The sequence below is a fragment of the Microcaecilia unicolor genome, chromosome 1 (assembly GCF_901765095.1).
Source record: "Microcaecilia unicolor chromosome 1, aMicUni1.1, whole genome shotgun sequence".
NCBI classification, from domain to species: Eukaryota; Metazoa; Chordata; class Amphibia; order Gymnophiona; family Siphonopidae; genus Microcaecilia; species Microcaecilia unicolor.
In genome coordinates, this window is record NC_044031.1 from 407,461,650 (window position 1) to 407,478,945 (window position 17,296).

A 17,296-nucleotide genomic window follows, 5' to 3' on the forward strand; every position below is an offset into this window, starting at 1 on the left:
ACCGCCCTCAGAACTGCAGTCTGTGTTCCCTGCTTCAAAGGCGGACTCAGGTAGCGAGACTAGCCCAGTGGAACGTGTTGTTCTCGGGCTCTTCGTCGGCATCGGCACCGGGATCTTCGAGTGCATCGACGTCGTCAGCGTCCAGACCATCTTCCTCGGCCGCCCCTGCATCGAGTGCATCGAGGCATCGGGCCTCTGCATCGGCGCCGAGACATCGGATAGCTGCATCGACGTCGGTGGTACCAGGACCTCGTCTGCTGATGTCGTCGGACGGTGGTGCATCGGGTGGAGTGCAGGTGAGGGCTGTCCATTCCCCCGCTGGTGGCGGTGAGCCCTCGGGTGGGTCTCCTCCTACCCTGAGGGCTCCTGCGGTACAGCCCCCCCGAGATCGACCTTCTTCAGTCTCGGCCCCGAGGAAGCGACGGATGGATTCGACGTCCTCCTCGTCGGTGCCGGGGAGCTCTGGTGACATGCTTCGGAAGAAATCGAAGAAGCATCGACACCGGTCTCCTCCCCGTGTCGGCACCGAGAGCTCTGGGTCGCCGAGGGATTCGGCACCCAGCAGGCATCGGCACCGAGAGGACCGCTCACCCTCTGTTCAGGAGGTGTCGATGCGCTCCGCTCTGGACAGCCCGGAACAGCCTCCACGCCCGGAACAGGTACTGACGTCGACGCCTGCATCGACCTCTCAGCCTTTCTCTGCAGCCGCTCTAAACGAGAGCCTCCGGGCCGTTCTCCCAGAGATTCTGGGAGAGCTGTTGCGCCCTACCCCTCCGGTACCGGCGGTGCTTGCGCCACCGGTACCGTCGAGCGTGGCGCCGGCTGGCCCATCGCCCAGGTTGAGGTCCCCGACGTCGGTACCGCGGCCACCTCCCAGGAAGGCTCCCCGACTACGTCGGCGGAGGGAGCTTCGCCGATGCGGGCGAGGGAGTCTACCTCTCGACGCCCCCATCGTGGACGGGGTTCCACGGAGTCGAGCAGGGCGAGGTTGCAGACACAGGTCCGTGAACTTGTGTCTGACACCGAGGGTGAGGCCTCGTGGGAGGAAGAGGAAGATCCCAGATATTTCTCTGACGAGGAGTCTGAGGGTCTTCCGTCTGATCCCACTCCCTCTCCTGAGAGACAGCTTTCTCCTCCCGAGAGTCTGTCTTTTGCCTCCTTTGTCCGGGAGATGTCTACGGCCATCCCCTTCCCGGTGGTTGTGGAGGACGAGCCCAGGGCTGAAATGTTTGAGCTCCTGGACTATCCTTCTCCACCTAAGGAAGCGTCCACTGTTCCCTTGCACCATGTCCTGAAGAAGACATTGCTTGCGAACTGGACCAAGCCATTAACTAATCCCCACATTCCCAAGAAGATCGAGTCCCAGTACCGGATCCATGGGGACCCAGAGCTGATGCGCACTCAGTTGCCTCATGACTCTGGAGTTGTGGATTTGGCCCTAAAGAAGGCTAAGAGTTCTAGGGAACATGCTTCGGCGCCCCCGGGCAAGGACGCTAGAACCTTAGACTCCTTTGGGAGGAAGGCCTACCATTCCTCTATGCTCGTGTCCAAGATCCAGTCTTACCAGCTCTACACGAGCATACACATGCGGAATAATGTGCGGCAGTTGGCGGGCTTGGTTGATGCTCTTCCCCCTGAGCAAGCCAAGCCTTTTCAGGAGGTGGTCAGGCAGCTGAAGGCGTGCAGAAAATTCCTGGCCAGAGGAGTTTGACACTTTTGATGTTGCGTCCAGGGCCGCTGCTCAAGGTGTGGTGATGCGCAGGCTCTCATGGCTGCGTGCCGCCGACCTGGAGAATAGAATCCAGCAGCGGATTGCGGACTCGCCTTGCCGTGCGGATAACATTTTTGGCGAAAAAGTCGAGCAGGTGGTAGAGTCTCTCCACCAGCGGGACACCGCATTCGACAAGTTCGCCCGCCGGCAGCCTTCAGCTTCTACCTCTACAGGTAGACGATTTTTCGGGGGAAGGAAGACTGTTCCCTATACTTCTGGCAAGCGTAGGTACAATCCTCCTTCCCGACAGCCTGCGGCCCAGGCTAAGCCCCAGCGCGCTCGCTCTCGTCAGCAGCGTGCGAATCAGCAAGGCCCCGCGGCTCCCCAGCAAAAGCAAGGGGCGAGCTTTTGACTGGCTCCAGCAGAGCATAGCCGACATCCAAGTGTCAGTGCCGGGCGACCTGCCTGTCGGAGGGAGGTTGAAAGCTTTTCACCAAAGGTGGCCTCTCATAACCTCCGATCAGTGGGTTCTCCAAATAGTCCGGCAAGGATACACCCTCAATTTGGCCTCACAACCTCCAAATTGTCCACCGGGAGCTCAGTCCTACAGCTTCCAGCACAAGCAGGTACTTGCAGAGGAACTCTCCGCCCTTCTCAGCGCCAATGCGGTCGAGCCCGTGCCATCCGGGCAAGAAGGGCTGGGGTTCTATTCCAGGTACTTCCTTGTGGAAAAGAAAACAGGGGGGATGCGTCCCATCCTAGACCTAAGGGCCCTGAACAAATATCTCGTAAAAGAAAAGTTCAGGATGCTTTCCCTGGGCACCCTTCTCCCCATGATTCAGCAAAACGATTGGCTATGCTCTCTGGACTTGAAGGATGCCTACACACACATCCCGATACTGCCAGCTCACAGACAGTATCTGCGATTTCAGCTGGGCGCACGCCACTTCCAGTACTGTGTGCTACCCTTTGGGCTCGCCTCTGCGCCCAGGGTGTTCACAAAGTGCCTAGCTGTGGTAGCAGCGGCGCTTCGCAGGCTGGGGGTGCACGTGTTCCCATATCTCGACGATTGGCTGGTGAAGAACACATCCGAGGCAGGAGCCCTGCAGTCCATGCAGATGACTATTCGCCTCCTGGAGCTACTGGGGTTTGTGATAAATTACCCAAAGTCCCATCTTCTCCCAGTGCAGAAACTCGAATTCATCGGAGCCCTGCTGGATTCTCGGACGGCTCGCGCCTATCTCCCAGAGGCGAGGGCCAACAACTTGTTGTCCCTCGTCTCGCGGGTGCGAGCGTCCCAGCAGATCACAGCTCGGCAGATGTTGAGATTGCTGGGCCACATGGCTTCCACAGTTCATGTGACTCCCATGGCCCGCCTTCACATGAGATCTGCTCAATGGACCCTAGCCTCCCAGTGGTATCAGGCCGCCGGGGGTCTAGAGGACGTGATCCACCTGTCCACGAGTTTTTCTCGAATCCCTGTATTGGTGGACGATTTGCTCCAATTTGACTCTGGGACGTCCCTTCCAAATTCCTCAGCCTCAAAAAGTGCTGACCACGGATGCGTCTCTCCTGGGATGGGGAGCTCATGTCGATGGGCTTCACACCCAAGGAAGGTGGTCCCTCCAAGAAAGCGATCTACAGATCAATCTTCTGGAGTTGCGAGCGATCTGGAACGCTCTGAAGGCTTTCAGAGATCGGCTGTCCCACCAAATTATCCAAATTCAGACAGACAATCAGGTTGCCATGTACTATGTCAACAAGCAGGGGGGCACCGGATCTCGCCCCCTGTGTCAGGAAGCCGTCAGCATGTGGCTCTGGGCTCGCCGTCAAGGCATGGTGCTCCAAGCCACATATCTGGCAGGCGTAAACAACAGTCTGGCCGACAGGTTGAGCAGGATTATGCAACCTCACGAGTGGTCGCTCAATTCCCGTGTGGTGCGACAGATCTTCCAGGCGTGGGGCACCCCCCTGGTGGATCTCTTCGCATCTCAAGTGAACCACAAGGTCCCTCAGTTCTGTTCCAGGCTTCAGGCCCACGGCAGACTGGCGTCGGATGCCTTCCTCCTGGATTGGGGGGAAGGTCTGCTGTATGCTTATCCTCCCATTCCTCTGGTGGGGAAGACTTTGTTGAAACTCAAGCAAGACCGAGGCACCATGATTCTGATTGCTCCCTTTTGGCCGCGTCAGATCTGGTTCCCTCTTCTTCTGGAGTTATCCTCCGAAGAACCGTGGAGATTGGAATGTTTTCCGACCCTCATCACGCAGGACGAAGGGGCTCTTCTGCATCCCAACCTCCAGTCCCTGGCTCTCACGGCCTGGATGTTGAGGGCGTAGACTTTGCCTCTTTGGGTCTGCCAGAGGGTGTCTCCCGCATCTTGCTTGCTTCCAGGAAAGACTCCACTAAGAGAAGTTACTTCTTTCATTGGAGGAGGTTTGCCGTCTGGTGTGACAGCAAGGCCCTAGATCCTCGCTCTTGTCCTACACAGACCCTGCTTGAATACCTTCTCCACTTGTCTGAGTCTGGTCTGAAGACCAACTCCGTAAGGGTTCACCTTAGTGCAATCAGTGCATACCATTACCAAGTGGAAGGTAAGCCGATCTCAGGACAGCCTTTAGTTGTTCGCTTCATGAGAGGTTTGCTTTTGTCAAAGCCCCCTGTCAAGCCTCCTACAGTGTCATGGGATCTCAATGTCGTTCTCACCCAGCTGATGAAACCTCCTTTCGAGCCACTGAATTCCTGCCATCCGAAGTACTTGACCTGGAAGGTCATTTTCTTGGTGGCAGTTACCTCGGCTCGTAGAGTCAGTGAGCTTCAGGCCCTGGTAGCCCAGGCCCCTTACACCAAATTTCATCACAACAGAGTAGTCCTCCGCACTCACCCTAAGTTTCTGCCAAAGGTTGTGTCGGAGTTCCATCTGAACCAGTCAATTGTCTTGCCAACATTCTTTCCCCGTCCTCATTCCTGCCCTGCTGAACGTCAGCTGCACACATTGGACTGCAAGAGAGCATTGGCCTTCTATCTGGAGCGGACACAGCCCCACAGACAGTCCGCCCAATTGTTTGTTTCTTTTGATCCCAACAAGAGGGGAGTGGCTGTAGGGAAACGCACCATATCCAATTGGCTAGCAGATTGCATTTCCTTCACTTACGCCCAGGCTGGGCTGGCTCTTGAGGGTCATGTCACGGCTCATAATGTTAGAGCCATGGCAGCGTCGGTAGCCCACTTGAAGTCAGCCACCATGGAGGAAATTTGCAAAGCTGCGACGTGGTCATCTGTCCACACATTCACATCTCATTACTGCCTGCAGCAGGATACCCGACGTGACAGTCGGTTCGGGCAGTCAGTTCTTCAGAACCTGTTTGGGCTTTAGGATCCAACTCCACCCCCCGAGGGCCCTGTTTGTTCTGTTCCAGGCTACACTCTGTTAGTTGGTAAATTTTTTAGGTCAATCTCAGTTATGTCCTCGCCGTTGCGAGGCCCAATTGACCAATGTTGTTGTTTTGAGTGAGCCTGGGGGCTAGGGATACCCCATCAGTGAGAACAAGCAGCCTGCTTGTCCTCGGAGAAAGCGAATGCTACATACCTGTAGAAGGTATTCTCCGAGGACAGCAGGCTGATTGTTCTCACAAACCCGCCCGCCTCCCCTTTGGAGTTGTGTCTTCCCTTGAAGTGTATTGTCTTGCTACATACTGGACTGGCCGGCTCGAGCCGGTTTCGGGCGGGAAGACGGCCGCGCATGCGCGGTGCGCGCGGGCGCGCGAGGGCTAGCAAAGGACTTTGCTAGTGAAGTTTCCGATTGGAGGGGCTGCCGTGGACGTCACCCATCAGTGAGAACAATCAGCCTGCTGTCCTCGGAGAATACCTTCTACAGGTATGTAGCATTCGCTATATAGGCGTACTTTATAGAATAAACCTAAATTTCCGCACTGTTTATAGAATATGCTGATCGCCCATCCACGTGAATAAATTTAGAAGTGGGCAGTTACGCCAAGTAAAATTTGGTGTAAATGCTGACACTTAAATTATATGCGGACTGGGTGTATTCTGTAACCACACATATGGATTTTAAAAATGCCCACGACCCGCCCATTCTACGCACATGGCTATTTTCCCTTTTCAACTATGCAACTTAGAATTTATGTGCATCATGTTATAGAATATGCTTAGACGGTTCTGCGCAAAAATTCTAATTGCCATTTAGTGTCGGTAATTACTTAAGTGGCAATTATTAATACTGATTGGCTTGTTAACTATTTAAGTTGCACACACAAATTTTGAATATGACTGGATTTGTGCATGCAACTTAAGTTGCGCTCTGTGGAATCTGGGGGTTAGCTTGTATATGCTCCAAAAGTGGTCAGGGGTCACGGTTCGGACCGTGCCTTCCTTCATGCCTAAGGTGGTTTTAGCGTTTCACCTAAACCAGCCTGTTTTTCTTCTCTCCTTTGTTGAGGAGGAGTTTCCAGATTCATTTGGGCAGTTGCACCTTTTGGATGTGCGCAGGACTCTGTTGCAGTATCTGCGAATTACAAATTCTTTCAGGACCTCTTATCTTTTTGTGCTGTTTGCAGGTCCTTGCAGAGGGTCTTCAGCGTCTAAAGCCACTATTGCCCGTTGGATCAAAGAAGCTATCTTTTCAGCATATCTGCTGTCTGGCCGGGCTCCGCCTGAAGCCTTTAAGGCACATTCCACAAGAGCGATTTCCTCTTCCTGGGCGGAAACTGGAGCACTATCTCTTCATGAGATTTGCAGTGCTGCAACATGGGCTTCTAAGCTCTCTTTTGCCCGACATTACAAGCTGGATGTGGCTGCCAGGAGGGATGCGCGTTTTGGAGCACAGGTGCTAGCGCGTGGTGTGGCTTGTTCCCACCCTATTTAGGGATTGCTTTGTTACATCCCATACGTAATGGCTTCATCTGCTTGATGACAAGGAAGGGAAAATTAGGTTCTTACCATGATAATTTTCTTTCCTTTAGTCATAGCAGATGAAGCCATGAGCCCTCCCTGTATGATTGTCTGTATTGCAGTGATTCTGATTTTAGGTGATGTTCTTGTTTCCTGAAGTTATATTACTTCGTTGGGGAGTCGGAAAACAGTCTTCAGGATTCTTGATACAGTTATAGGAGGATGAGTTCATTCCCTCCAGTTCATGTTTTGGGAGGACGAGTTTATTCCCTCCAGGAGGATGAGTTAATTCCCTCCTTTTTTGGAGTTTATGCCCTTGTTAAGGGGCCATCGTTCGCTGTGAGGAAAGTTCATGTTATTCCCATTGCGATTTGCCATACTGCTTTGGAAGCTTCAAATACTGAAGAGGCAGTGGAGCTAGCTGGCCATGAGGCACTGTGAAAAATTGAGTGCTCTCTATCTCCCACTGCTGGTTGATGGACACAACCCATACGTAATGGCTTCATCTGCTATGACTAAAGGAAAGAAAATTATCATGGTAAGAACCTAATTTTCCCTTTCTTTCTCAGTCTAATAAGTTTGAAGTTTTCTTTTTTCTTATACATTTGTGCGATGTTTTGGTTATCTGCTGGCAGAGGCTGAAGCCCGCGGGGGTTTTCTAATGCCTCGGGGGTGCTACACTTGGGTGGCCGAGTCCCTCCCCCTTCCTATTCCTGAGCTTTCCCTGTATGCTTGAGGGAATGTATGTCAGGGTGGACTGTGGTCCGTTGCTGGCCTCAACCCCTTCGAGGTAAGGGAGTTTGCAGAGCTGCGGGGAACAGCCACTATGATAATTAAAATAAACCAAAGAAAAACAAACAAAACTAACAGCAGGCAGGTGCAATGGCTTTAGCCTGCTGTCATGGCTGTCTCCCTGTGGGGTCTTGGGCTCGGGCGCATGTTATAGTTCCTCTTCCTCTATTCTGGTTTTGGGTTCAAGCACCAGGTGGTTGTTCTGGACAGGTGTTCAGTTAAAAAAAAAAAAAAGAACCACGGGGTTCTGTTTAAAAAAAACAAAGTATAGAGGCATGAGGGCTTCTTGGTTTAGCGAAGCTGTGCCAGTTTTCAGTATGGCGTCAGTGGCTTTCTACACCGCTTGGGGTTTTGGCGGGAAACTCTGCCATTTTGTTTGTAGCTGTGGAGGAACAGCGCAGTCTGCTATTGTTCTGGCGGCCTCTTCGGTAGTTCTACAAAGTCTTCTCTGGAGGGGGGAAGATTTCATCTGTCTTTCGCTCTAATTTGAAGGGCGAACAGCCATTGCAGAATGAGAAGTTTGAGTGTGCGGGGGCAGACTCTGTCATTTTTTTTCCTTCAGCTGCCTTATTGTGAAGTGAGCTAGAGTGCAGACCGCCATGTGTGTTTGTCTGGAGCGGGAGGCTCCGGTACTCCGTCCTGTGCCCTTTCCTTGCATCGAAGCTGCCAGAATCTGATACAATATGAGTGTAAATAAAATTATCTCTGGTAAGGATTCTTTTCTGACGACCAGATTCTGTATATGCAAGATAAAATAATTTCTTTAGATTCTGGGTGTTGCAAGGACACAATATGCTATTTTTTTCTGGCATTTAAATGGTGCATAGAAACTGTCTGTACTTCTCTACAGTTTATATGGTGTACGGACAATAGCTAATATTTTTTTTCTAGAATTGAAAATTTGCAAGGACATAACCTTTTGAATTTATACTAATACAGTTTACTTGTTGACGGTGTCTCGTTTGCCTGCCGAAAGCTGACTAATGCAGACACAAGTTATTTAGAATTTCTCTGGTCTCTATATAATGCCAGGGCATGATCTAATGTTTCTCTACATGGTTCAGGTTTCTTTTCCTTTTATATTCTCCTGGAATTTACACCCTTATTTATTTATTGAGGGTCTGTTTTTACAGTCTGTTTTATCGTTTTATCTGCCGTACTATGTTTTCTCTGGTATTCTAGGGTTCTAGACATGTGCCAGCCCTGATAATCTCTGGGACTGTGTTACCTTTCAGCCATCCGCTATTTGCTCATGCCTTTCAGGTTTGCGGCCAGTAGCTGCACTGGTGCTGCCTGGCGGTTCAGCACATGCTTCTAACCTTGCTTATGCAGAGTTTTTTTTTTCCAGAGGGCTGTCTGACTGGTTTGGTACGACTAGTGAGTTGTGCTGTTTTACTTAGAGCAACTGTTTGGGCACCTGCCTTTGTGGGTTCAGCTCCCACCATTGTATATTATGGTGTGCTCTCTTGGAAGATCCTTACTGTTGGAAGATCTCCTTACTTTCTCTGCTCTGCTACATTAGGTACTCATCTCCCCATCCCTGAGTTAAGTAGCAAAGCACTATCTGTTGAACTGTTGCATTCTCCATAGCCCAGTGGACAGTTTGGGGATGATTCTCCTATTGTGTCACGTTCTGTAAAAAAAAAAAAAAAAAAAGACTTTTATACTTTAGGAAAGGCAATGTATGTCCACCGGAGATTGTGACAGCATGTCAGTTTATATTTTTCTGTTTCTGTGGGTCTGCTCTCAGGGGGACCTTCTTTTAGCCTTGGGGAACCATATGTTTTTTTTTCTCCTTCAATATTCCAGATGTCAAGGAATTTCTGTAATATTTGTTACTTGCTGTTGTGTATTTTGCATTGACAGTTTTTTCTAGTCAAACGATCCTACTGAGATCATAGTTTCTCTACATACCTGGTGTATCGGTATTCTTTCCTCAGCTGTTTGCAAGGAATGTATAACTTATTTCGAGCCAAAGAAATTTCTTTTTGTGGGCTCATGGTTTTCACTGTTTGTCCATACTTGTCATATCAGTATCCTTTTCCCAGGTGTTGGCACAAGTTTGCTAGCTATCACATCTTCTGTATATTGCCATTAGTGGATTTTGATTCACTTTCTCTTGCTTGTTTGTTTTTCTCCTTTGTGATCTCATTTCTCGTTGATGACCTATTTTCTTTCACCATTTGAAGCAGCTAGCTGCTTTCTTGTTGTTCTTCCTCTCTGAGATCCTCAAACTCTAAATTATTCAAAGGCTTGACAGTGCCTTTCTCAGCATGCTGCCTGCATCCCTTACTATCTACTATGGTGGCTATTGTGTCCCGCGTGGCTTAGCCTTGTCAGGGGTTGCTATCTTCAGCATTTGTCTTACATCCTTCCTCTGCTCTATTTAACCCTGTCTAGCTGAGATTCTACAGTGCAAGAATAGTGTATCAGGATTGACTGTTTTATCTGTTATTCCCTCAGTCAGACATGTTTTTGGCAGCTATTCTTGTCTTTTTTTTTTTTCTAACTCCTACAAGTTTCCTGGTGGCTTCCTAATGAGTTGGGAACTCCTGAACATAAGATGTTAGGCGTTTCTGCAGATTTCTTCCTGTTGGATTTGCAGAGCAGTCAGCTGTTTTTTTTTCTCCTTTTCTTTGGAGGCCGGTTGGCTTCCTGTATCTGTTATTTTCCAGGAGTTGGGAGTGTGAGGATGGCTTTGCTCCTGAGATCTCGGCTGTTTTCCCTCCAACAGCTATATCGCTACTGAGCAGTTGTCGAGATGGAGGGAGTTCCGCTTAGTCCTCACACAGTCTTCCTTACTCTGTTTTGCTTCCCATCTTGGCTGCTCGACTTCTCGGTTGACAGTGGGAATTTTCTGGAGCTCATTTTTCTCTCTGCTGCGAGTCTCTTACCTTGGCTAGGCTGGGATGACGGTTGTGGTTCAAGGGTCAAAGTGATTCGCTTGCGACATTGAGTGGTGCCATCTCTTTGGGAACTCGGCACTGGTCTGTCAGGGAGGCCCCTGTGTGTCTGTTCTCCGCTGTCAGAGCAGTGACATCGACAGTCTCGATGAGCTGTGAGTCTTTTTGTGAGTCAGAGAGATTCCTCTTAATTTTTTTCTTGAGGGATGATAAGGCACAGTTTCTGGATTTCCTCGTGTTTTTTTTGGTTTGATCTCCTAGGCCATATTCGGTGGTTCTTCGTATCAATAGTTCGGTAGTTCTGCAACTCAGTTCTTTCCAGGGCCAACGACTGGGTCATGTACAGCCTTTTGATGCCTTCTGCCTTGTCGCTGATGGACCCGTTTTGTCAGACACTGGGGATCTTCTTCTGTTGACTTAGCTCAGATGCTTGCTGTTGTCAAAGCTCTACTACTTTGGCTTTTGTCTTAGTTTGGAGTCCCTCGGACATCTCTCCTATACCCATGGACTGGTCCGCTGTTGTTCAACAGTGCCACATATACGTAAGTATTTTGGGCTGGGGGGAGTAACCTTATTTTCCCTTTGTCAGGTTGTCATGCTGGCTTCTTTTGTTTTGCTCCTTGAGTAACTCTTTGAGAATTTTTCTGAGACTGTGTGGTCGTTTTGCGACAGTGTGCGCCTGTTTTGTCTCCCGAGTGACTTTTCTTTACTCTTTGTAATTTCACTCGTAGTTTATTCTTGCTCTGCTTCTTCTTCTTCCTTTGTGCTCTTTTCTCTCCCCTCTTATCTTCAGAGTCATTTCATGGACGAGTTAGTGGGCCTAGTTGGTCTCGGTTTCTCTCTCTCTTTCTCTGCCTCAGGGCTCTCTTTCTTTCAGTGACTTGGGCCCTTGAGAACATTGGGTACCAGTTTCTTTCTTCAGAAAGTCTGGTCATTCCTAGTATTTCCAGTCTATACTCCTTATTCTTCTAGGACCTGCCTAGGGTTTTGCAGGCACTTCATTCCTCGAGAAGGTTGGCAGGGCAGTCTACGTGGTAACTGCCTCTGCGTGATAGGGAGAGAGTGCTTAGTTCCGGAGTTATCTTGTGCGTCCATTGTTCGGTATTTTGACAGGTCATTTCCTGCTTTCTTGTTGCACAGTTTCTTCCTTCTGCTCATTCTGAAAGGATTCATGTCTCCAATTGACTGGAGCATTCTTTGGCAACTCTGATGAGGCTTATTCTAGGTTTTGGTATTCTAGTTCTCAGATCATGAGCTGGACAGAATTGTATCTGGTTGCTCTTTTAGCAGCCCACGTGGTGGGAACTGAGCTCTAATATTTGGGTGTCTTGGACATCGTTATTCGTTTGATATATTTGGACAGATATCCAGGTGCGTCAGGTCTCGGTTTTTGTTTACCGGGATCTTGCTATGTTTCTAGTTTGGCCCCTCCTGTGGTTTACTGCTCTGGTACTTCCCATCAGTCATTCTGGGCCGGGCCGGAGGGATGCTAAGGAAGGAGAAATTAGGTCTTACCTGCTAATTTGCTTTCTTTTAGTCTCTCCGGACAGGCCCATATCCCGCCCTATTCGGTATTCAATTTGTTCTTGGAGATAGTTTCATTCGCTGTTGTCTCTGTGGGGAGCTGTTTGACTAAAAAAATAAAATATATCTATATTTTTGGATATGTCTGTATTCATAAAGAGACCAATTATTCAACTGTTTCTACGCAGTTGCGCATAGGCACATTACTGATGATGTTGCTGACTCAGTTTGGAGTAGTCAAAAGTTTTCGACAGTGGCCAGCAAAGTTTCTTTGTTGGTAGGTGGCTGTATGAACCGACTGGCGCACAGATGTTTAGTGTCTCTCTTTCCTTTTGCTTTCCTATGCGAATACTGAGGTTTCCAAGGGGCTGAGCATGGCTTTTATTGGCTGCCTCGAAATCAGTCTTCTCAGTCTCCACCTGCTGGTAGGCGTGCACAACCCATCAGTCATTCTGGGCCGGTCTGGCGGGACTAAAGGAAAGCAAATTAGCATGTAAGACCTAATTTCTCCTTAGCACTATCGGCTCTTCCAGTACCTCAGAGGAAAGATGTTGTTTGGGGACACTTTCCCTGTTTGAATTGTTCTGTCTGTTATATTAATTTGAAAGCCAAGGGTTCTGTATGCCCAATCTCTGGTGATGGATGTGAATTGAGACAATATTCCAATTGTAAGACTGAATAAATTGTATATTCAGTCATTTGTCTATGTAAACTGAGGTACACTGGTAAGACTAAGGGGCCCTTTTACAAAGCAGTGGTAGAGCTGCAGCTGCTTTGCCACTCGCTAATCTGGCACTACTCCTGGCTCACTGCGGGAGCCTATGGTAGTGCCACCCTCTCCTATATAGGTGGTGGTAAGGGCTCCACCAGAAAATGGCTGCATGGCAAGTATATACTTAACGCACAGCCATTTTCTTTTTTCACAAAAACCCCACTGTGGTAAAAGGGACCTTGATGTGTGGCTAATCCACGTGCTGAGGACACCACGAAGCCTCTTTTACTGCAGCATAGAAAAAGGGGTCCTTTAGAGAGCTCTAAATAAATGCTTTATTGAGATAGAGATTCAGATCTGTCTGTGTGTTTGTACTTTTTAATGAGGACACAGTTTTTTTAAAGTAATGACTGCACATCCAGTACACTTTTTGTGTGTCACTTGTGATTTTTATACTTGTTTAGTACTGATTTTAATGAATATTGGTTAATTTTAACTATTTTAGTAATGTTAATTATATGTTTGCTTTTTTTTCTTTTAACGTACATCTGATTATTATGACTTTTTATAATCATGTTTATATGGTTATTAATTATTATTTTACTGTATTAAGTATTTATTTTTGTGGCCATAACTTGTAGTCTTTTTAACAGCATTTAGTTATTTTTATACTTTCAGAATTGATTTCTGAACTTGTACGATATTTTCAAATGATTCCTCATTATTCATAGCACTTTCTTGTTTTAGCGGTTTCTTCAGTGGTTTCAAGAGTTTTTTGTTAAAAAATAGTGATTTAAGGTCAGCAGAGCAAGCTCTATCTACTTTTACATTTGGTTTGAAGATTTGAGGGGTCCTTTTACTAAGGTGCGCCAAAAATGGCCTGCGCTGTTGCATGGGTGTAGTTTGGGGGGGGCGAGGGGGGGCATTCCCCCCCCCCAAACGCAGGGCCGGCGCAATGCTGCAGGCAGCTTTCCCTCCATCTCGCCCTCAGATCTTAGCTCCCCGACCGATAGCCCTCCTCTCCGTTCCTTCCCCTCTCCCCGGCGCGTTTAACCTTTTTATTTTCAGTGGCAGCGACGGCAGTGAAGAAAACACTGCGGGCTCGCCTCCAGCTTCTCCCTTCCCCTCACACAGTGTCCCGCCTTCTGCAATGATGCATTTCCTGTTTCTTCGAGGGTGGGACGCTGTGTGAGGAAAGAGAGAAGCTGGAGGCGAGCCCGCAGTGCTTTCTTCTTCACTGCCAATGAAAATAAAAAGGTTAAACGTGCGTGTGGGGGGGGGGGGGGAGAAGGATCGGAGAGGAGGGCTGTCGGGGAAGATTGCTGGACCTGGGAGGGGAGGGCAGGGGGAGAGAAGAGATCATTGGACATGGAGGGGAGGGCAGGGGGAGAGAAGAGTGCTGGACAAGGAGGGAAGGGGAGAGGAGATTGCTGGACAGGAGAGGAGAGGAGGGCAGGGGAGAGGAGAATTGCTGGACATGGATGGATGAATGGGGGTAGGGGAGAGGAATTTTGCTGGATATGGGTGGATGGAGGAGAGGGCAGGGGAGAATGGAGAGTTGCTGGACATGGATGGATGGAGGGGGCAGGGGAGAGAGGAAATTTGCTGGATATGGATGGATGGAGGAGAGGACAGGGAAGAGGAGAATTGCTGGACATGGATGGATGAATGGGAGCAGGGGAGAATGGAGAGTTGCTGGACATGGATGGATGGGAGGGCAGGGGAGAGAGGAGAATTGCTGGACATGGATGGATGGAGGAGGCAGGGGAGAGAGAAAACTTGCTGGATATGGATGGATGGAGGAGAGGGCAGGGGAGAATGGAGAGTTGCTGGACATGGATGGAGGGGAGGGCAGGGGAGAGAGGAGAATTGCTGGACATGGATGGAGAGGAGGGCAGGGGAGAGAGGAGAATTGCTGGACATGGATGGATGGAGGGGAGGGCAGGGGAGAGAGGAGAATTGCTGGACATGGATGGATGGAGGGGGCAGGGGAGAGGGGAAATTTGCTGGATATGGATGGATGGAGGAGAGGACAGGGGGGAATGGAAAGTTGCTGGACATGGATGGATGGAGGGGCAGGGGAGAGAGAAAATTTGCTGGAGATGGATGGATGGAGGAGAGGGCAGGGGAGAATGGAAAGTTGCTGGACATGGATGGATGGGAGGGCAGGAGAGAGGAGAATTGCTGGACATGGATGGATGAACGGGGGCAGGGGAGAGAGCAATTTTGCTGGAAATGGATGGATGGAGGAGAGGGCAGTGGAGAATGTAGAGTTGCTGGACATGGATGGAGGGGAGGGCAGGGCAGAGAGGAGAATTGCTGGACATGGATGGATGAATGGGGACAGGGGAGAAAGGAAATTTGCTGGCCTCCTTACAGTAGTAGGTGGATGTGATTATAAGGAATTGAGTCTTTTTCATGTTGAGTTTTAGTTTGAATGCAGTGGCCCAGGGTTCTAAAATGTTAATTTCTTGGGTTATTAAGGTTGTGATTTCTGATGTATCTTGTTTAAATGGGATGTAAATTGACACATCATCCGCATATATGAATGGGTTGAAACCATTTATTGCCAGTGTATTGACAATAGGAGCAGACTTGTACGGTCTGTGCCCTGAAAATGACAGTTACAAATCAAGGTAAAATATACACAAAAAGTAGCATATGAGAGTTTGTCTTGTTGGGCAGACTAGATGGACCGTGCAGGTCTTTTTCTGCCGTCATCTACTATGTTACTATGTTACTATTATGTTCAATAGTGTGGGTGAGATTGGTGACCCTTGTGGGACCCTGCAGTCTGCCATTGAAGGAGGGGAGAGAAAGAGTGTTGTTTTGACCTGGAGGTGCATTTGTAATTTTGTACCATCAGTCAAGGAGGTACATTTATAATTTGTACTATGGAAGGCCTTTTAAGTAATTGCACCAACATGGTGGGATTACTGGCATTATGACAGGAAACAGATTAGTATTTCTGGAAAGCTGTGAAAGCTTGGCTTTGTAGCATCTTTTCGTTGACTCTGGGAGATAAGCGAGGGTCAGTCAACTTAAATTTGGGGAGGAACTGAAAGGATTTTATTGTATCTGGAATGGAGAAGGATTAGTTAGAACTGATTTGTACAATATAAGAGTAGGCTGTTAAATTATTGTATTGCCATTTTTATGTGTTTTGATGTTGGACATCACTTTGAGTTTGTGATAGAGATGATAAATATGTCCAGATAAATAAATGCATTTATAAGTACCTGTATTGCCTGTATAAATAAAGTATAGAAAAAACATGTCAGAACACAATAATTTCTGAAAAGTAATGCAGTTTTTGTAATAAACATTAGCCCACTTTTCAGGCTCTGTCACTTGTTTTACTGATGATATTGTATGCCCCATAGTTTAAATTCTTAGCCAAGCAAACTGTGGAAATACTCCCCATTTAAAATACACTTATCTGAACCAGTCTTTGGTAATGCCACAGCTTGGAATTTCACCTGTTTGTGTTTCATGGCTTTATAAAATAGATGTCCTGTTAGGAAATTATATCACAAAGTTATGTTGGCTTGAATGTATAGGTCACTGAAAATCTGCTTAAAAATGTACAGATAAAATGATCCCTTTAGCTTTGTGTTTTGCTCAACCATTGAATATTGACCCTAAGGCAATGGTTCCCAAACCTGGCCCTGGAGGCACCCCAGCCAGTCAGGGTTTCAGGATATCCACAATGAATATTCATGAGAGAGATTTGCATGAGGTGGAGGCAGTGCGTGCAAATCTCTCTCATGAATATTCATTGTGACAATCCTGAAAACCTGACTGGCTGGGGTGCCTCCAGGGCCAGGTTTGGGAACCACTGCCCCAATGCCTTGGTCTTTGCTCCTAGGCCCAAATGTTGCCAGCAGGGCAGGTTATCAGGATATTTTTGGGGAATATCCATGAGAGATTGACATGCCCACTACCTGCTTTGTATACAAATCTTTCATGTGTATTCATTATCCTGAAATTCTGACCTTTTGGCGGCCTTCAAGGACTGGGAGTGAAGATCAAGGCCCTAATAGTTTATTTTTTTTAGTTACATTTATTCATAAATTAAGTGGAAGCTACAAATCTGACATCCAGCCTGCAGAATGCTTTTATTTGTTAACTGTTGTAGATCTGTCATTTTTGGGCAGTCCAAATCATATTTCTATGATTTATTTTCAATAGTTTGAGCAATTGAACCAAAACATGGAAGAGTAAGTAATGTATTTAAGCTTGTATAAATTCCAGTCTGACTACATATGAAAATAAGCTATGTATTAGTAAATTGCATGCTGCATCACTGATGTCTTACCTTTTACATTTTTTTTTCCAGGTGAAGCCTGTAACTCACAGTAGAATCAATGTGTCTGCACGATTTCGAAAACCAGTTCAAGAACCGTGCACTATTTTGTACGTAAGCAAACTCTGCACTAGAGTTGACTTTTTTTTCTCCCACCCTACCATTTCCCCTCAGGAATCAGCTGCAAATGTTTAACTTGGCAATTTCCTTTTTTTCCAGTTTGATTGCTAATGGGGATATGATGAACCCAGCATCACGTCTGTTAATCCCCAGGAAAACACTAAGCCAATGGGATCATGTCCTTGCAATGGCAACTGAGAAAATAAGCCTCAGAAGTGGAGCTGTGCACAGGTATTCCAGACTGCATTGATAGAGCATGTGTATGAAAATACTGTGTTCGTACAACAATGTTTTGTACACATGCCTATATCAGGGGTGA

At 48.0% G+C, this 17,296-nt stretch overlaps 1 protein-coding gene across 2 annotated transcripts in view; it reads left to right on the forward strand.

Moving 5' to 3' along the window:
* DCDC2 (doublecortin domain containing 2) overlaps nucleotides 1-17,296 on the forward strand; it is a 342,131-nt gene that overhangs the window by 125,904 nt on the left and 198,931 nt on the right. For both annotated transcript variants that reach the window (XM_030211482.1, XM_030211491.1), the window contains 2 exons: nucleotides 16,891-16,967; nucleotides 17,077-17,208. In XM_030211482.1, the coding sequence (XP_030067342.1) occupies nucleotides 16,891-16,967; nucleotides 17,077-17,208 (209 nt within the window). The remainder of the gene's footprint in view (nucleotides 1-16,890; nucleotides 16,968-17,076; nucleotides 17,209-17,296) is intronic.